This window comes from Falco punctatus (genome assembly GCF_963210335.1).
Source record: "Falco punctatus genome assembly, chromosome: 4".
In the NCBI taxonomy this organism is placed as follows: domain Eukaryota; kingdom Metazoa; phylum Chordata; class Aves; order Falconiformes; family Falconidae; genus Falco; species Falco punctatus.
Genome location: NC_137583.1, coordinates 38,666,849 through 38,686,997, shown reverse-complemented (window position 1 = coordinate 38,686,997; position 20,149 = coordinate 38,666,849). Strand labels below are relative to the sequence as shown.

The following is a 20,149-nucleotide window of genomic DNA, read 5'->3' as shown; positions in this document are numbered from 1 at the left end:
GGCGGCGTGTCCCGGGCCCCGGCCGCCCGCTCCGTCCGCAGGCGCTGCCCGCCGAGAGCCGCTGCGTACCCGCGGGGGGTCCTTGGGGGCTGTGCCCCTTCCACCCTGCGGCCCCGCCGCCTGCCGGGCTGGCAGAGCCCCCTGCTGCAGCGGCAGGGGGCTGCGAGCCCTCCGGTAACCCGCTGCCCACCGGCCGGCCCGGCGGCAGCCCCTGCCCCCTCAGGAGACGGGACGGTCTGTCGTCGACAGGCAAATGACTTCTGCGTGGGGCTGAGCTCGGGGAACAGGCCCCGAGTCCCCCTTGCTCGGGGGGCTCACCGGGGGGGCTCTGCGGCCTTTCCCACCGCCCTGGCGGGTTCTGCATCACCTCAGCGCTTGGGGTGGGTGGGTGCTGGAGACCCCTGGCAGCCGCTGTGGTCACTCGGCCTGCTGGCATCTCCATAGGCTGAACTTCGTGAATACGCTGGGGAATCTGGGTTTGAATCAAGTAAACGGCACAGAACATGAGGAATGTGCTATATACCGTGGCAAAGAAATAATTCAGATGCATTAATTACCATAAATGAATAATTGTGAAAGCAGGAGGTACACCCCCGACTGGGGCTTCTGCACAGTCATTTTTGGTGTGAGGGACCTTTAGCTACAGCTTTTCGGAAAGGTGACAGCTGATGGGACTTCCCAGATGCCATCTCCTTTTGAAACCAGCCTCCTGACAGGGTAGGAAATTACCAACAGACCTAACACTTGCCAGAGGAAGGGTCTTACCTAAGCCCTTAGTAGGTGCAGCCCTAGGACGGGTGGGGAGCAAGGCTTGTGCCCGGAGCAATCCCTGGGACATAGCCCAGAGGAGTGGCTGAAGATCCAAACTCCTGCTTGCCCCCATCTCTGCTCCCCAAACGGGGTTCACCATGTGCAGCCAGTCTGGCCACGAGCCCACCCTGACCTCCACCAGCTCTGCACCATCACCCACCATCATCTCTATCATCAGTCATGGGCGACCTCTCAGCTAGACTTGATGAAGATGTATGATTACAAATTTAGATGCAGTTTAATTGGAGCTGCCTGCTAGAACAGACCCTGCCAGGGCAGGTCTCCTAACAGGACATGCTATTTTCGTCTGTTTTCCTCATTGACTTCTGCTTACTCTTGACCATTCCAGCAGCAGGAACTTTGGGGCCAAAATACAAGCCACTGGGCATAAAGCAGGCAGCAAGCTCCACCGTGGCTTGTGATTATCCCATGATTTTGGTGAGATCCACTTCGCCTTCTCTGGGCACTGCTGCTCTGCCCCAGAACTCACAGAAAGCGGAGTTATTTGCCTTGGGTCTCAGTGGTGCTGGGTCACCCTGCCCACCTGCCTTCAGGGAACTTCTCTGCTCAATATTGCAGAATTAATAGCATTTGCCTAAAAGCCAACAAACCAGTTACACGATTTACAAATGAACGTTTTTGTAGAACAAAAATGCAAAATAATGATCAGCCCCACTTGAGTGAGCAGAGCTGGGGAGGAGAGATCCGCCGGTCCCACTGCTGCGGTGGCTCTGACTCCTCAGGTGTGGATGCAGCGCTCCTTGGTGTGAAGCGATCTACCCCTTCATAGATAAACCCCATAATTCAAGAAAGCATTCAGCACTGGCAGAAAAATGGCTTTGGAGGAAGGGGAGTTCGTTCCTACTCTTATTCTGCTCTTTCAAGAGACAACTTGAATGTACTTGTGGAAATGGTTCTGTGTATGGCGCAGCAAAGGGCAGAGCTGCTGTGACACCGGCCTCTCCTGGGATCTCCTCAGTGTTCCTGGCTAGCGAGGGGGTTATGTAGCAAAAACTCTCAGCTCTGCCAGACCTGGGCGAGCTCCTGGTTTTACTTCAAGGGAATTCATTGCAATTTGGATGTTGTTAAGTCTGGTTTTGTGGCTCTTCTAGGAGAAAGCAGCTGTGGCTGGGGAAATGGCTGTGCATTGAGCATCCCAGCAGGACAGACCCCACTGTCACTGTTCAGCTGTGGTAGTTACTGTATGCTGCTGTTCCTTAGCAGACAACTTTCATCGATTTGCATAGGCGGCAGCCCTGCGCTGACAGGAAGGAAGATTGAGTGAGACCCGTGGCACAGGAAGGGGCGAGGAACAAACTGAAAGAGAGAAAAAGTCACCGGGCTGGAACTGGTGGCAGAGGGCGGCTGGGGAAGCCAGACCCACTTTCCTCGGGTGCTGCCCTAAGCATTGCCCTGGTGCCAGGTCCCATCGCCTTCGCGGGTCCCCCAGGGGCAGAGGCCACCAACCAGAGGGATTGGCTTCCGTTTTCTACCTTGAACTTGAGCATCCAGGCGAGGAAGAAGCAAGGCTCTAGGGATAAAGGGCTGAGCAGGGGCACAGAGGAACTGCATCCTCCTGCCACAACGAGGATGTGTTCTCTGCTCTTCTGCTCCCACACAGACCTTGGGAAGACAGCACAAGGCTGAGGTAAGGTTTTGGTGGGGCTTTGGAGGAGTATGGGGAGAAGGGAGGTGCTGCTTGGCCCCCCTCTATGGGGACAAGCTGCTGCAGACCTCTTGCTCTGATGGCCATGTGAAATGGAGTCGCTGGACCAATGTGGCAGGGCCAGGAGCTGTTGGGTAGAAGTCCCTGGGAGGGGCAAGATGTGACTGACTGCCTGCAGTGCCCAGCGTAGCAGCCTGGTGTGGCACGGCCACCGGTGCTGGCAGGACTGGGTGCAGTGGTGCATGGCACTGAGCCCTGAGTGGTGGAGATGAGCATGGGACCTCCTGGGAGACCTGGCACTTGTCACACATTCTGTCCCCTTGCCTGCTACCACCTGCCCAGACATGAAGGCAGCTTCGGCCAGGCTGCCTTGCCCATGTGCAGTATCAGCTTTTGCCCCCATGTTAACATTACTTACTGAATTCATTCCACTTCAAAACCATCCAAAAAAATCTTCAATATGTACTGCAAATAGAAAAGTAGGAGATTAACGACATAGTTGCCCATGGCACAGTGCAAAATCACACCAAAGAGTGAGGCAGGGCCCTGGCTCTGTGGGCAGTCCAAGACCAATGGACCTTGAAGCCCAGAGCTGCACCCCTGTGTCCCCCTTTGGCAAACGGGCTCAGCACTCCTTCCTGGAGCTCAGCCAGAGGGAACAGCCACACCAAGGTCTCCAAAGGTGCAGCTGGTACCTTCTTCGGCCCTTTTCACTGTGGAGGATCCCCCAGTACAGTGTAGGACCCAGAAACACAGGGAGCAGGTCCAGGTGATGGAGCTCAGCAGGGACATGTGGCCATGCCTAGTGGCTGTGCGTGCAGGTGCCCACGTGGGCACAGTGCCTGAGGCACGCTGGACTGCACTGTCAGTGCATTAGGCTTAATCCTGCTGTCACTTAAGCACTCTTAAGGTCATTAGGGGCACTATGTATCCTCTAAGTATGGGACTGCTGTGGAGAGGAGCAGCTGGAGCACTGGCTGCGTGCTGTCACCTGCTGAGATGTCACTGGCACCTGGGGCTTGGCCGCCACATGAAAGGGTTATCTAAGGCGAGAGGTATGTCATTTGAGGCAGCCTGGGCAGAGCTTGCACAAAGGATATCCATGTTGCACAAAAATTTCTTTCTGGAGAACTCGTGGCCACTTTTTGTGATGCTCTGTAAGCCCAGAAAGCTGGGGCTGGCCCTGCACATCAAAACCCAGCAGGGTGCTGAGGTGGGGTACCGCATCTGTTGGCATCCCTGCATCCTCCGAGGCCAGTGGATGGGGCTGGCGTTGTTGACGGAGACAGGCTGGCAGCAGCTTGTGCACGATTTTCACACCGACGTCCTGAGATCCTATAGGTGAGGAGGGAAGAAGCAGTTTGTGAGGAGGGGATCTGCTGTGTGTGTGTCCATGGTGAAGTGTCCTAGCGGCAGCTCAGCAAATGCATCGTTCTTCATTTTGCAGCTTGTGAGGTGTTGCAGTACCCTGCAGGATACTTCCTGTCTGAAATTAGCTTCATTTTTAGCTGTTTGGAATTACCCATAGATTAGTTTTTGCTTTTTTTCTGGTGAGATTTGTTGTTGGGACTGCTTGGCATTCAGCCTAGGGGTCCTTCATGGCTTCTCACCTCCGTGACTCACCAACTCCCACTGTGTCTGGGCCTTGTTGTTCTGGTTGGGGTTTCAGAAAAAAACACCGAACAACAAACCTGGTAGGGGTTAGATTTGGCATAGGGGATCACTCTGTAAGTGCAATACATTTTGCTAGCATTCAATCAAGACCAAAAAAAGTAAGACCACATCTGGATGTCCTATTTAAGCTTAGATAACCTGCAAACCTGGAAGTTTCATAACTGGGTAGAATGCAGAAGAGTTAATCGCTTTGCTTAATTGACATCAATAATGTGAAATCTTTTCAGTTCTGCCAAAAGGTGGCAGCCTGCAACCTGGCTTTAGGATTTGCTCACCTGAGTGGGAATGGCGGGAGGTGTTGGCAAATGTGTGCAGCTCACTGACTTCCAAAATAGGATCAGTTCAAGGTGGATATATCGCAGGAGAAATAAATAAAAAGCACTGAAGGTGTGAGGGTAAAGGAGCCTGAGATATGCTGGAGGAAACCCGGTGTGCCAGGAAGTGGTGGGAAGGTCTCACGGGGTTGGTTTCTCTCTGCTCCCATGTCTGGGGGAGGGAGAGCAGCAGTCAGATGGGTGCTGTGCTGCTGGGGTTTGAGCTGCACCGAGACACGTCACCCCAAACTGGAGATCTTTGAGGAATCGGCTGCACAGACAAACCCTGTAGTGTCAGGACAAGGAGAAGGCAGCAGCTGGGCTGAGCGTTTCTGGATGTTTGGGGGCATGGAGTTGCACTGGAGTGGGCATTTCTCTGTTCCTTCAGGTGCTTGGCTAATGATGCAATTATTAGCTCAGATAAAAAGCTTTGTAATGTACTTAAATACTGCAGGTCAGCCCATTTTCTGATGTTTTCCGTATGTGGGTCCCTGCAGCCATCCAGGAGCTCTTGCCCAGCACTTTGGTGCCCATTCTAGACTAGGCACCCTTCAGCCCTGTCCCCAGCCCACGGCAGCAGGTTGGCCCCCAGGGCTCTGCTAGCTGGAAAGCCCCACTTGAGGTGCCAACCAGCATTCCCTGACACTGCCAGTGACTCTGCCCACAAGCTCCTGCCAGGTGACAACCACAGATTTTAGGCTGCTGAGCATTGCAGCCTGATGCAGGTCCGGTGCTGCTGGTGGCTGCTGCAATGGCTCCTGGCATAGGATGGTCCCAAGTCCTCAGCAGATTTTCAAAGTACAGGGTAATGGATCTGTCCGGTGGGGAGTGGCTGCTGTATGAAAGCCAAAGCCACCTCCTGGAGGATGAGGATCTGAGAGGCTAGATAGAGCAGAGGAGGCAGTAAGTAGCTGTTGTCTCCAGACACCATGCTGTGGCCATCCCAGGACAGTTCTTTCCTCTTGGATCCCCTGGCAAGCTGCTTTTGGTCTGTGTTGGACTTCCAGGAGCCAGAGATGAGCAGAAGCAGCTATGTCTAGGTCTGTGTTTTCTGGTGTTGATGCCAGGCAGTTTGAATTCTGGAACAGGATGCACGTAGTGAAAAATGCAGTGGCTGTTTGGTAGAGGGTTGTCTGTGCACATGGCCAGGGACCTTCCAGCATGGTGGTTGTGGCTCCAAGGCACTGATGGGTTTTGGGCAGGGACCCTCTGCTAACAGGCATGGTGGGACATGGGGATGGTGTGGCATGGGATTGAAACTGCTGGAAGAACACATCAATGTTGACTGGACATCCTCAGATGGGAGGATTTTCCCTTGGGCTGGGCTCTTGGACCACACCAGGCAAAAAAAGCCTTTAGCACCAAGTTCTTGCCGACAAAATCCTTCATTTCCCTCCCTGGGCCTTGCAGACACCATTCAACGGTTTGGCTGGGCAGCCTCCTGCCCTCCAGCTTCTTATCCCAGTGCCCCTATGGACACAGACGTCAAGGCAGGGGAGACACAAACCATCGCTGGATCACTGCTTCCCCAGCTGCCGGTGGGGCAGGGATGGGCACTTCTCCCTGCTTTATCCTGACGAAGCGATAGCCGCAAACCCGGGGCTTAGCTCTGTGCACGCAGGATGGACATGGACACTGCTTTCCAGTCTCCAGCGTGGGGGAGTGCAGCACTTCCAGAAGAGGACTCATCCCAGCAGCCTTGGGATGGGCTGAGTTGCATCTTGGAAACACCCTGGACCTCTGTCAGGGTTACAGAGATTGGCTTTGACTGGCCTCTGCCCTTCAGACAGCTCTTGTAAGAGCAGAGAGTGCCCTTCACCCTCCTAGGAGGCAGCCTCCAGCATCACTTGGTGGTCCTAGAGCTGCACCTGAAACTTTTCTACTGGAAGCAGAAAAAAAATCACAGCTGCTAAATTATTTCTTCTGCTGCTCTATTCTCCCGGTTAGATGCCTTTGCGTGAGCTGACCCACGGCTGCTGGTTTCTAGCAGTGGGATCACATTTGGAAACCGCACCAGAGGACACCATCAAATAACCTCTGGTGTTAAAGCAGGCTTCCTCCCATCAAAGGGCCTTTTCTCACCAGACAGCTTTCAGAGGAAGGGCTGCAGGGAACATCACTGCAAGCAACAAAACCCCCTTTCATTTTGGCTTTGTTCTTGGTTGCATGGTAAAGATGAGAGACCTGGGGACTGCTGTGTGCAAAGACTTAACTGAACTTTCCAGGCCAGTTAGAGACAAGATGACAGCAAAGGGTGAAAATCTCACTGTGAATTGCCCCTTGATGGTATCTTAACTGACCAAGCCACTGTCTGGTGGGGCCGGGGGGCGGGGGAAGAGGTGAAGAGCAAGGCGACCTGCTGCCACAGCCCTGCTCCTCCCTGTATGGAGAAAAGGGTTTTGCTGTGGGGCAACTGTCACTGCTGGGGGAGCATGGGACCTCTGCCACCTCTGAAACCAGGGGTCAGAGCTGGGCAGCTGAGGAAGAGCAGAAGGACTTCCCTCCTGGAGGGAAATGTGGGTTCAGGCCCAGCTACAACAGCACCCCACACCACTACCAGAGCTATCAAAGCTGTGCGTGAAGCCACATGGGCAGGTGGCAGTGGGCTGGTGCTTTGCCACCCAGCACCTCTCGGACACTTATTCCACTTCCTAGGATGTGCTGCAAAGGGGTCTCGATGAGAGATCCAGCTGGTGGGGTCTGTGAGGGACTCTGCTCTGGGAGATGCCGAGTCTGGTCTTCCCTCCTGCAGCCCAGACACTGTCTGCGCAGCTGGGCTGCTGCTGGTGGCTGAGCCCTTATGTTTTCTGGTGGGAGAAATAAACCCCAGCATGGATCTCCTGGCAGGAGGATGGATGGAAAAGAGATGTTCCAAGCACCTTAACCTCGCACCATGGACCAGCAACTCTACCCAGTTTCCCCCATCAAGCTACATTTGTGCTTTCTCCCTGGAAAAGGTCAGGTTTGACCAAAGGGAGTGAATGTAGCTGTACCTCTTGGCAGGGCTGCGCTGAAGCCAAGTCCCACTCAGGAGTGGGTCTGGGCAAAGACAACGCTGCCTGTGGGCAGGGAGCTCCTTGCAGTGCTTCTGCCTGGCACGTGGGGGTGATTGCATGGATCTAGAGCATCCTGTAGGCCAGGTGGAGGTGAGGAAGGGATTCAATGTGAGGAAATGGCCGGGGCACCAGGACACTTGTGTTTGCATCGCTGCTGTGATCAGACAGCCCCTAGGGCTGAGCAGTTCCCACCTAGACACGGCCAGCTCCTGCACATGACTCTAGTGCTGCTGAAAATGGAGTAACTACAGAGCTCTGCAACAGGATGTGGTGTGGGCCACGCTCAGCAAACCCTGACGGAGGCTCTGGACGGCGGTGAGGTGGGTTCGAAACTGAAACGGGCCCTTTATCACTTTGCTTATTGCCCCACGACTTCCTTCACAACACAGAGAAGGAAGACACATGAGCAGTTAGCAGCCCTGCCATCGCTCTGGTAACAGTGGTGGCACTCAGGCTCTCGCCAGGTGACCTGCGGATGGCATGAGGGGATCATCACTCTGCTCCAGAAAGGTTCTGGCATCAGCAATGGTGGTGAAGGCACCGAGCTGTGGCACATAAGGTCTCAGCAAAGGTGCTGCAGCATGATGGTCCTGGCTCTGCCCCTGCCAGGTCCACAGCTCTAGGGATGCTGGTCTTAGCCAAAAGCTGATGAATGGACCCTTGGCTCGATCACGGTCAGTACGACGTTAGCTCAAGGTGGGGTCCCTCGCACAGCGCTCCTGATGCTTTTCTTCTTCTTCCACCAGGAACATGGATAAAGGCTGAGGAGCCTCAACTAACACTGAGCCAGCCAGGGGACGTGGGGCTGTCCATGGGACGGCTGTGCTGCTGCCAACACAGTGCTCCTTGCCCAGGGATTACCCATGTCACGGGAGGCCTCTGATGGAAGGTGAGTGGTGGCTGGGCAGCCAGAGATCCATTGTCTTGGTGGAGTTTCAGATTCAATAATGGGGCAAGGTGGGGCAGCAAGGAATGAGGGTTGACGGCGTTTCCTAGTCTAAGAGCTTGGAGACCGCTGTGCTGGCACTGGGGAACAGCTGTCTCCAAAGATAAATGACCTCGCTTAGACTTTTATCTCTGCATGGGCTTGGTTTTCAAGAGGAAGTGTCATTTCATGGTTGTGTTCTTCTGTTTCTTTGACTCTAATGTTGATAGCTGCTGCTTTGACCAAGCAGCTCCTAACAAACCAGCCTGCCACAGCTTTGGGATAGCATCATCTCAAGGAGGACTTTGGCAGGTAGCTCTGGAGGGCTCTAGTTTACTCCCTGCTACGTTCAGAGTCAGTCGGGGTGCTCAGTTGCCGCCTTTCCCCATCACTCCTGAGCAACGTGCTCAGGGCTTGTTCAAGACCCAGCTCTCCCGCTCTCCTCCCCCACAGAGGTTTGGATCAATCGCTACCGCAAGCAGCTGGTGAGGTCCATCTCACCGCAGTTCCTGGAGGAGATCATCTGCTACCTGCGGAGGCTGGACCTCCTGACAGCAGAGGAGGCCAGCCGGGCACAGGAGGCGAGCTCCCTGCCTGAGCAGGTGAGGGCAGTGGTGGACATCCTGGCTGGCAAGGGCAACTACGCCTCCCAGTCCCTGCAGACCTTCATCGAGACCAGCAATTCCCAGCTGTACCTTCACATCACTGTCTATGGTAGGTAGTCCGCTTTGGACCCAGCGAAGGGTGTCTGCCCATATTTCCCAGCTGCAGGTGCTTGCTGGAGCACATCAAGATGTGCACAGAGCTGGGCAGCGTTGGCAGCTCCCGTGGGAGCAGCCATGCAAGTGACAGTGCCATCTCAGGGTGTCTGCTGGGGAAGGACAGAGCCGGGGGTGACGAGGGCTCTCTGCCAGGTCTGAGGGGGACCTTCCTCCAGGCCCCTTGCTGCCCTCAGCACGCCTCTCTGGGCAGCCTGAGGAGTCTTTAATGTCTTCAGTGTCCAGGTCACACCAGGCATTCCCAGCAGCTGGGCTGGGAACAGGGGGACAGTGGGAGGAGGACAGTTGGGCATCCCTGACCCCATCTGTTGGTGGGTGGCTGCCCCAACTTCAGGCTCTCCTTGCAACCCTCTTGCCAGGAGACGTTTCCCTGGTTTTCCTTCTGGTTGGAAGGCTCCAACCTTGGCTGGTGTCTGCTCTGAATCTCTCACAGCACCATCTCCTGCTTGTCCAGCCTTTGCTGGAGGGTTTAAATACCCTGTACCAGGGCTGTGGTGCTGGAGCCAGATGAGCCTGACAGGTCCAGAGATGGTCATCAGGTTCAGCCAAGAGTCCAACTCATCAGACAAGTCCATGGTGATGAGGCAGGGCTGAGGTCAAGCTGGAAAGCCAGTCCAGAGGTCAGGATCAGGTCCAGCCAGGGCAACCAGGTTCAGACACAGTCCAGTGGTTACCAGGCAAGTGCAGAGCAATGAGGTCCAAGATCAAGGTGCGGATCAGTATGGTCCATAGCAGACACAGATGTGATGGTGCTGCAGACGTGTGTTCCCATGACATAGCTTAGGCAGGGGCTGAAGGCCCAGGGCTGAGCTTAAATGGCCTCCTGGACCAATGGGTGAGGCTGGTCAGGGCCATTTAAGGCTATTAGTGCCCTCCCGGCCCTGGCACACACCTTCCTGCCCAGATGTAAGGGCTCTGTGTGGTTTCCCCTCTGCATGGGCATGTCAGAAAAGTGAAGCAGCATCTCTCATTTGCACTTGTGGCTACCATCCTCCTTCTCACCCCCCTGTTGCATTTCTCTCTGTGCAGAACCCATGGTGCAGAAGCACCTGGAGAGCCTCCAAAGCTACTATGGGAATGGCTTGGAGATGGGTCCCCTCCAGCGACTCACAAACTTGCTGCTGGTGGAAGGCTTGACTGATATCCAGCAGAAGGAGCATGACATCCTGCAGATTGAAGCCACCAAAGGCCTACGAGATGTAGCCAAGAGCATCCCTCTGGAGAAGCTCTTCCTGCCTCTCTCCAAGGTTAGCATTCCACCTCGGATCTCTGTCACTATCGGGGTGGCCGGGATTGGCAAAAGCACACTGGTGAAGCTGTTTGTCTACACCTGGGCAAAGGGGGAGATCAACAAGGACATCATCTTTGTGCTGCCCCTCACCTTCCGGGAACTCAACACTTACGAGAAACTCTCTGCTGAAAGGCTCATCTGCTTGGCGTTCCCTCACATCACCGAGCCTAACTGCATCTCGGCAGGAGCTGCCAGGACCCTACTGATCCTTGATGGCTTGGATGAGTTCAAGACACCTTTGGATTTCTCCAACACGGTAGTGTGCACAGATCCCAAAAAGGAGATCCAAGTGGACAACCTGATCACCAACATTATACGTGGCAACCTGCTGCAGGAGGCTTCTGTCTGGGTCACGTCACGGCCAACAGCAGCCAGCCAAATCCCTGGCGGGCTTGTTGACCGGATGACGGAAATACGAGGTTTTGGAGCTGCAGAGATGAAGGACTTCTTGGACCAGATGTTCCTTGACAATAGAGACCTATCCAGCCAAGTCCTGCATCACATCAGGGCTAACAGGTCGTTACATGTCCTGTGTACTGTTCCTGGCTTTTGCTGGATTTCTGGCTCCTCAATTGGTTATTACCTAAAAAATAGTACCAATAAATCCCAAGAAACAACTGTCGTCCCCAAGACCCTATCAGAAATCTACTGCTATTATTTTAAAATGGCCCTGAGCAGTGAGTGGCCAGAAAAGCCAAGGGAAACTCTCAGGATCGAGCAGGCTGTGAACAACAGCAAGAAGATAGTGGGCAGCCTGGGCAGACTGGCTTTCTACGGGCTGCTCAAAAAGAGATACGTATTTTACGAGCAGGACATGAAGGCATATGGCATTGACCTTGCTTTGCTGCAGAGCAGCTTGTGCAGTCGACTCCTACTCAAAGAAGAGATGCAGTCCTTCACAGCCTACTACTTCTCCCACTTAACCCTACAGGAGTTTCTAGCAGCTATTTATTATTACACGGCTGCCAAGCGGGCAATATTCGACCTCTTCACGGAGAGCGGGATGTCCTGGCCCAAGCTGGGTTTCCTCAACCACTTCAAGAGCGCTGTTCAGAGGTCACTGCAGGCAGAGGACAGGCAGCTGGACATCTTTGTGCGTTTTCTCTCTGGGTTTCTCTCCCCACAGGTGAACAAGCTGCTCTCTGGGTGGCTTCTGGTGAAGGATGAGCACAACAGCTTCAGGAGCCAAGCTATCAGCTTCCTCCAGGGCTGCCTGAACACCGACTATGTCATCTCCTCACGGACAGTCAACACTATGCACTGCCTGCATGAAATTCAGCACACAGAGATCGCTAAGACTGTGGAAGAAGCAATGAAGAATGAGAGCTTGGCTGGGATGCTCAGCCCCATGAACTGCTCTGCCCTGGCTTACCTCCTGCAGGTCTCTGATGTCTGTGTGGAGGAGACGAACCTCTCCAACTGCCTCACCTACAATGTCTGTAAGAGCCTGCTCTCCCAGCTCCTCTTCTGCCACAGCCTCAGGTGAGTCCCAGTTGGATTGCACTAGGAGAAGCAAGCAGGGACGTGGGGCTGTGACTCAAAATCCGGGGTGTCAATGGGAGATACGGGTCCCACCAACATTGTCCATCAGCAGACAGCTGCCCTGGGGATGGCACTGGGTCAGCTCTGCTGCTGTGCTTGAGTTTTGTCACCTGTGGTGGGGAGATGTCACAAAGTAGACCTTTCTCCACTTTGTTCTCCAAACGCTTGCTTTTGCTTGTTCCTTGTATCTTCTCCAGGCTGGACAATAACCAGTTTAAGGACAACGTGATGGAGCTTCTGGGCAGCGTGCTGAGTGTGAAGGACTGCCAGATCCAGAAGCTCAGGTAGGACCTGGCCCAGGGCAGGCAGGCTGTTTATGGGGGTACAGAGCAGAGCTGGGGACACCTCAAAATCCTCCAGGAACATCCCTCCCACTGGCTCTCCAAGGTGTCTAGTGACAAGGACAGCCCCACATGATGTCCTGCACCCAGGCATGGTGACCTTAATCCGCTGTGTCCTTGCAATGGTTCGCCCAGCCTTCCTGGGACCGCTGCCTCCTCATTCCAAAAAATGTGTGTAGAAATCCCTGGGTTATCCCAACAAACTGCTTCGCAAGGTCATGGCTGTTTGTTGGACATCCAAGGCTCTGCACAGAGCACCCGGACACCAGGCAGGGAGATGCCTTGCCCCAGACAGATGTGTCCCCACTTTCCCCTGCTCCCTGCCCTTCTTTGTGGCTCTGCATAAAGTCCCCCATGCTGTGATCTGAGCTCTCTTTTCATGGCACAAATTAATTTTAAGTCTAGAAACTCCCCTTCCACCCTGTCCTTGCAATTGCCTGCCTGGTGTCCACCCCGGGAGAGCAGACCTAGGAGTGTCCACCACTTTGCATCATTGTACCATGAGCCAAGTGTTCCTCATGGCTTTCCTCCACTCACCCATCCCAGCTGTGTCCTGGGACATGCCAGGGGCTGCAAAAGCCTCTTTCTCTCCCTGAAAAACACCCGGGTTTTCTTTTTCTGGGCAGCTTGGCAGAAAATCAGATCAGCAACAAGGGAGCCAAGGCTCTGGCCAGGTCACTGCTGGTGAACAGGAGCCTGACAGCACTGGAGTAAGTGTTCCCCCTTTACCAGCTCCTGTCACGCATGTGTTCCCCGCCGGGAACCATTCCCATGGCTGCAGCAGGGCCAGGTCCCTCCTGGCCTCACCGAGCTGGGGAGGGTCTCCAGCCCCCAAAGGCACAACCACTTAAGAGGTGAAGGTAACTCTCGTGAGCTGCTGGCCTGATGTCCCACCTTAGTGGTGCCTGAGATTGTACCACACAGAGACATTTGGCTTAAACTGGGCACATGCCACTCTGGCTTTGCTAACCTTGGCTGTCCTGCCTGTCTTGCCCCAGCCTTCGGAGCAATGCCATCGGCCCCACTGGAGCAAAAGCACTGGCTGACGCGCTGAAAAAAAATCAAGTCCTGCTCTCCCTGAAGTAAGTCTCGACTCCTGTAGCACCTCTGGGAGAACATCTCCATCCAGGAGAAGCCCTCTGCACCCTTCTCCTGTCCCATCGAGGTTCTGCCCACCTCAAGGGGCAGCGTGTGGGGAGACCCTGGATGTAACCTGGTTCGGTTGTGCGGGGCAGTGAGCACCAGTGCAGCCAGCAGAGACCTGGTGACCAGGGCAGCCCTGGGCCAGAGATGTTGGGATCCTCCTGCCTCTCAGCTTCAGTGGGTCCAGAATGAGGTCAAGGTCCAGGTCCGTCCCTTGTGCAGGAGCTCACAGGGTGCTGGTGCATGGAAGGAGGCATCTCCCGTGGGAGAGGAGGGAGGGAGGGCCCTGGGCAGTGATGCTTGGGGGCCAGATGCCTTTCTCATGCCAAGGATGAGGGCAAGCAAAGGCCAGGGCAGGCAGCCACTGCCCTGCACCCCTGCATGGTCCCTTGCCCTGCTGTGGAAGCAGCCATGCATGGCTTCACTCCTCTCTCCTTGCAGCCTGCAGCACAACACCATCAAGGAGGATGGTGCCACCTTCCTGGCCGAGGCCCTGCTGACCAACCACAGGCTGACAACCCTACAGTGAGTGACCAGGACCTGCTGTCCCCACAGACCGACATGCCATCGATGGGGATGTGGCACCTGACATTCACAGCTGCCTTCCTCTCCTTTGCAGCCTGCAGAAAAATGCCATCGGAGCCCACGGTGCCAGGAAAATAGCAGAGGCACTGAAACAGAACTGCAGCCTGAAGGAGCTGACGTAAGAGCAGCACAAGGCAGAGGGATGCGATGCCAGTGCCGTGTCTCCTGGGATCTGCGGGCAGGGGTGGTGGGCAGAGGCGGTGGGCAGGGGCTGGGCTATGCAGCGCAGGCAGGACGGACTCTGCTGGCTTTGCCCCAGGGGATTGGCGTGGGTGGAGTGGGGCAAGGACCGCAGTGCTGCTTTCGGAGTGACCCTGTGGAGATGCTCTCCGTATCTCTGGGATGTGGGGTGCCATGTGAAGAACCGAGAGGCCAAGCCTTCCCTCCAGCAGAGGTGAGCGGCAGGTCTCCAGGTCCTGCGGATACATTAAAAGCTATTTCAGCCCAAACCCCAACACACAAGAACAGGGGTGTACGTAGGCTGGGAACGAGACTGCAGCAACTTCGTGCTTACTGCTAGAGCAGAAAGAGCCTGGGGGAGATGATTCCTTTGCTGGCAGATCTAACCTGGCTGCAGCATGGCTGCCGGTAACACCTGCCCTTCCTCTTGTGTTTTAGACTCTCCAGCAACTCAGTAGGAGACAACGGCTCAGTTGCCTTGGCTGAAGCTCTGAAGGTGAACCACAGTCTGCAAAGCCTCGAGTAAGTCCCCTCTCTGTGCGTAGGCTCCTGCTTTCCCAACAGAGCTCAGCCTCCTCACTCCAGCAACACCTCCCACCCCTCAGAGCTGCTCATACCACCCCTGACCCTCCCCACATCTCTCCCACCCCACATCCCCTGGAGGGGCATTGGGCTGTGGGTGCTCTGTGCAGGCTGGAGCACCATGTAGCAGCTGCCGGCAATGCCAGCGGCAGCTGGGCTGGTCCTGCCTTCACCAGAGGAGCACTGAAGGAGTTAATTCTCAACCAAGATAATTTATTTTTTTGCTTTTGGAGGATACTAGTAGCTTTGGGTCTTCTCGCTCTCAAAAGTGATGGGAATTGGCTAATGAGGGAGGGAACGGACTGGGGCCTGGCAGAGTCAGGGCGAGATGGTCCAACCTTCATTCCCCTTGGGAACGGCAGCCAGAGAGGACTGCTCCTCCCACCTGGCTGGAGCGGAGGCCTGATGGCTCCTGGGGATGAACTGCTGTGCCTGGGGTCTGTTGCCAACAAAGAGCCAAGAACTGCAGGACCCACATGCCCAACTGAGCCAGCAGCTGAGGTGATGGCCAGACAGGGACAAGACTGCCCTGAAGTGGTGGCAAATCCTGTCACCTCTTCTCAGTGGGGCTGGTGAGCAGAAGATGCTCATTCTGGCCTGGCTGCTTCCAAAATTCTCCGTGAAATGGGGCACTTTTCATCCCAAGCACAACCCCACAGCCTACCTGCAATGCCGGCGCTGGCATGTACTCATGCCTTCCCCTGTTTGTCTCAGTCTCCAGAGCAACTCCATCAGCAGCGCTGGGGTCACTGCGCTGACAGCGGCTCTCTGCTCCAACAAGGGACTCGTCAACCTCAAGTAAGTGACGACCCCTCTGGCCATCCTGGCCAAAATCTGCTGCTGGGATGCAGGAATTTTTTGGCAATCTGAGCTGGTGCCTGTTTGTTTCCACAAGCACTCTGGGATGCTGAAAGCAGCCTCTGTCCCTCCTGTGTCTGCAGGCATCTTATCTCCATTGTTAGCTTTCTTCCCTTGGGACAGTATCTGAGCATCCCTTCAGCCGTGTCTCACAATGAAACGACAGCAGCAGTGACAGGAGGCTGGGAAAAAGCCCTGATGGGCCATCAGTGCCCACAGCTGCAGGATGCACAGGGAATGGAAATGCAGGGAATGGAGGTGTAGATGGTGGTGGAGATGCAACTCAGACAGGCTGCCCTCACAGTAGATGGTCTCGGCCCAGGGGCGAGGGGGGCTGTGTGGGAGCCACCAATGCCCTGCCTCAGCCGCTCCTCCACAGCCCCGTCTCTTTCCCCAGCCTGCGGGAGAATTCCATCAGTAAGGAGGGGGGCCCTGCCATCGCCCGCGCCCTGCGGACCAACGGCAGCCTCAGGAAGCTGGAGTAAGTCCCATGGGCCCCAGGAGGGCTCCCATGCTGCTGCGCAGTGTCGCTGGAGTCGTCCCAAACGCTGCATGCGTGACTTGTGCCCTCTTTCCGGCTTCTAGCTTAGCAGCGAACCTGCTGTACGATGAAGGCGTCAAGGCCATCGCTTTAGCGATGAAGGAGAACCGCGCGCTCACGTCCCTCCAGTGAGTTTCCCCTTGGCCCTGCCTTGGTTTGAAGCCCCTCGCATAGATGTGGGGCAGGGACGGTGCCCCTGGGCCTCAGCCTCTCCAGGCTGTGGGACTGGAGGTTGGCCTTCCGCACGATTTGTGCTGTGCCATCGCAGATGGACCCACCGGGTCTTGCACCTCCCAGCCTCCGCCTCGCTGGATGGGAGCCCATGGGTGCTGAGCGTGGAGGGATGGAGGCATCCTCCTGTCAGGCTTCACCTCCTGTCTTCTCCTGTTTGCAGCTTGCAGTGGAACTTCATCCAGGCAAAAGCTGCCACGGCCCTGGCACAAGCACTACAGTCCAACGGCAGCCTGGTCAGCCTCGAGTAAGTGGGGACATGGGTGGACAGGTCCTGGGCAGCGTCTTCTACTGGGACCTGCCCCAGGGCTCTGGCCTCAGGCCGCACCAGGGGAGGTGGCTTTGCCTGCTGCCTCCTCTGTGTCCCCGTCACCTGTCCCTGGCTGGGGGTGCTCGAAGTGCATGGTGGCTCAGGGGCCCCCCAGGCCACCTGTGAAAGCCTGGCACGCTGTGCCCCGTGCTTGCTGCCCTCCTGCTCCTGGGCGCCTGGGCCGTGGGCAGGCGCAGCACTCAGGTGTCTTAGCTTGCAGGAGAATGCCATTGGAGACGAGGGAATGACTGCCCTCGCCGCCGCGCTGAAGGTCAACACAACCCTGGCAGATCTCCAGTGAGTATCCAGGCTGCAGCATCACAGCCTAATTAGCTTGTCTAATTAGCACACCATAGCCACCTCACAACATGCACTGAAGGGTCCTTGTTCTGCTGCAGCCTGCAGGTGGCTTCAGTTGGTGCAGCTGGTGCCAAAGCCCTGGCAGAAGCCTTGATGGTCAACAAGAGCCTGCAGATCCTGGAGTAAGTGTTTGCTGGGGCCACCAAGTCCCCATGGCTGTGACACCACTCCCTGGGGATGTCAAAGACCCTCATCCTTAGCTTGGCACCACTTCCACCCTTGCATCATGTCCTACTAGACGTGGCTCGCCCATTCCTTGACTCACTGGTGTGGGGCCACCTCCTCCTCACCCACGGAGAGTGCGGGGCTGTCCCACGCTGTCCTTCCTCACCGCCAGCCTTTCTTTGCAGCTTGCGAGGAAACTCCATCGGCGTGGCCGGGGCCAAGGCAATGGCCAATGCGCTGAAGGTGAACCGCAGCCTCCACTGGCTCAAGTAAGTATCCTGCTGCCCGGGGTGAGCCAGAGCGAGCCTTTCCCGACCTTCCCGGAGGGAGCAGCGAGGGGACGGCCAGGCCAGCAGGTCTCAGCCAGGCAAACTGAGCTGGTGGCTTTTCCCAATGTCCACACCCATGGCATGCGTTCCCTCCTGGTGGCCACATCTCCCTGGCTGGTGTTTTCTGACCCTCCCACCTCCCGCAGCCTGCAGGAGAACTCCCTGGGCATGGACGGAGCCATCTGCATCGCCACCGCTCTGAAGGGCAACCACGGCCTCACGTATGTGAAGTAAGTGGCTGCTGCACTGGGTGGTAAGGCAGGAAAGGGGGACACCATGAGATCCATCAAGGGACCTTCCCCACCACTGACTGACACTGCCAATTCCTGGCTGCCTTGCAGGGACCTCCCAAGGGGGGCAGGGGGAAGGGCACGCTGTGCTCCTCCCGGCGTGGCAGCCACCATACCCACATGGCTCCAGACCTCGCAGCTCCTCTCTGGGGCAAAGAACCACCTCAAAAGCCAAATACTCTCCAAAATATTCCAGGGAGGGGCTGGCTCAGCCCCTCAGCTCCCCAGGGGCTTTCTCCAGCTTTTCACCTGGCTCCCTCTGGGCTCTCAAACCTGGAATCCCCTGGCACTGGATGTGTGGAGGGTGCAGGTGATCCTGGATGCTGGTGCACAGCTGGGGAACATCTTTTGTACCCACCAAGGACCCTGCTCTGCCTCTTGTCCAAGCCTGAGCTCCTCTTCTCTTTTCTTCCAGCCTGCAGGGGAATCGCATCGGCCAGTCGGGAGCCAAGATGATCTCTGACGCTATCCGGACAAGCTCACCCGACTGTGTTGTGGATGTGTGAGGGTGCCTGGCTGCCGTGAGGTGGCCCAGTGGGTCCCTCTGGCCAGCGTGCCTCCGCAGGGAGCTGCTTGGCCTGCTGCCCGCCCGTCTCGGGGAGGAGAACCAGGGCAGGGAGGGCTCCTGAGCTCCCTGGCACAGCCCAGGAGGACCTAGGGCCTCCAGAGCAGCAGTGCAGGGGGGTCAGAACTCGCCAGTGTTGAAAGGTGGGGGACGTACACCCATCTCCCTCTTCATTCAGGCCCTGGGGGAGCTTTGAGGAATGGGTGACATGCAAAAAGGAGGGAGGAGGGGGCAGATCCCACGTGCCAACCCTCCTCATTTGTGTGGGTGACTTTTACCTTCTGCAGCCAGTAGCGGCAACCCCTCCTGTGATCTCCATGGGGTTACAGACCCTCAGACCCTGCCCCAGACCAGGCACATCACAACCACCCCGGGGCTCTGCTCCCAGTGCCAGCTCTTCTCCATCTTCTTCTGGCAGGGATCCCAGGTGAAACAGGGGCAGGGTTCCCAGCCGCCCCTTCTCACCTGGCTGAACACAGCGGTGTCCCGCAGGCTCCCCTGGAAGTCCCAGAGAGAGGCGGATGGTTGCTGTTGTGCTTTGGAGCTGGGTGCGCCAGAGCAGGGTCCCCAGCAGCGAGTGCAGCCTGTGCTGTTTGCCATCCCTCAGCAACAGGTCGGTGCTGCCCAGCGTGCCTGAAGTGTTCGGCAGTGCTGTTCCCGATCGGCGATGGGCATCCCCAGGCATAGGGGTGGAACCGTCTAGAAAGACCTTGGAAAATAAAGAGCTCTCAGGCTGATGGGAGGAGGAGTGTAAGAGGATGGGCCGCTGTCAGCACACACATGTGGGTACCACACGGGGATGGCCTTACCATGGAGTTCTGCCTCGACTTCTTGGGGCTCCTGCTCTTGTCATTGGTGACGAGTTGTGTGACCCTGGGACACGTCTTCCCCATGTCCCAGCTGCAGGCAGGGGCTGGCCCTAGCAGGTCACCTTTTGGGCAGGTGGCTGCTGAAAGCAGAGGTGCCAGGTGCTGCCTTTGTGCGCATGACAGCGACCCAGTGACTCTCTAAGAAGGTTTGCAGGTGGACCAGTAGCCAATCCATGTGCCGCACGCCCCCCTGGCTCCCTCCAGCCACCGCCCCCTTGCCCCCCCCTCCACCCCAGCCAGAGCCCGCACTGATGCGCTGCTGCCCCAGGGCAGTATGTGACTGCTTCAGGGGCCTGACCTGGAGAAACAGCGGGCTGAGCTGTGCAGTATGTACATACCTGGAAATAAAGTGGTTCCCAGCTGAGGTGGTGCCTTGGGCAGCCTCCTGCTCTTGCCTGACGTTACACTGGGGTGCACTGCGCCACTGCCCCAGCTGCGGACCCCAGCGCCTGTCCCGGTGTGATGAGGGCTCGTGGCATTTCCATGAGGCGCAGGGGCTGGTGCATGGTCACCACCAGGACGCAGTAATGCTGAGTGGTGTAAGCCCTGCCTCTTCCACCGTGATTGCAGGGCAGATTGAGGCTCAGGTCCAGCTCTGCCCAAAGCCCGTGCCTAACCCTGTGCTGAAACATTACCCAAAACACCATGGAGAGCATGACCAACAGCCCCGAGCCGGCTCCTGTGCCCTGCAGCACCAGGCAACAGGGAGATAACAATTTGAAATATTATTTAATTGCACGTAT

The 20,149-nt window shown here is 56.5% G+C and overlaps 1 protein-coding gene across 5 annotated transcripts; it reads left to right on the top strand.

The window, feature by feature from the left end:
• The first annotated feature begins 434 nt into the window (after positions 1 to 434).
• On the top strand, positions 435 to 19,770 carry NLRC3 (NLR family CARD domain containing 3). 5 transcript variants are annotated; one of them, XM_080383517.1, is made up of 19 exons: positions 437 to 2,458; positions 8,267 to 8,409; positions 8,899 to 9,159; positions 10,254 to 11,997; positions 12,255 to 12,341; positions 13,025 to 13,108; positions 13,397 to 13,480; positions 13,983 to 14,066; positions 14,161 to 14,244; positions 14,745 to 14,828; positions 15,603 to 15,686; positions 16,144 to 16,227; positions 16,332 to 16,415; positions 16,682 to 16,765; positions 17,042 to 17,125; positions 17,208 to 17,310; positions 17,539 to 17,622; positions 17,829 to 17,912; positions 18,388 to 19,770. In XM_080383517.1, exons 2-19 carry the CDS (start codon positions 8,403 to 8,405, stop codon positions 18,433 to 18,435), a joined length of 3,258 nt encoding a protein of 1,085 aa, XP_080239643.1. In that variant the 5' UTR covers positions 437 to 2,458; positions 8,267 to 8,402; the 3' UTR covers positions 18,436 to 19,770. The 5 variants fall into 5 exon arrangements, with proteins under 5 accessions (XP_080239645.1, XP_080239644.1, XP_080239643.1 ...); XM_080383515.1 differs by having other exon boundaries at positions 439 to 2,458; positions 17,227 to 17,310; XM_080383516.1 differs by lacking the exon at positions 437 to 2,458 and adding an exon at positions 7,949 to 8,091 and having other exon boundaries at positions 17,227 to 17,310.
• Positions 19,771 to 20,149: the final 379 nt, after the last annotated feature.

Excerpts from the sequence above, each read along its gene's own strand:
- NLRC3 (XM_080383515.1), top strand. Across the intron at positions 11,998-12,254 it reads CTCTTCTGCCACAGCCTCAG|GCTGGACAATAACCAGTTTA; the intron begins GTGAGTCCCAGT and ends TATCTTCTCCAG. Across the intron at positions 17,913-18,387 it reads CACGGCCTCACGTATGTGAA|CCTGCAGGGGAATCGCATCG; the intron begins GTAAGTGGCTGC and ends CTTTTCTTCCAG.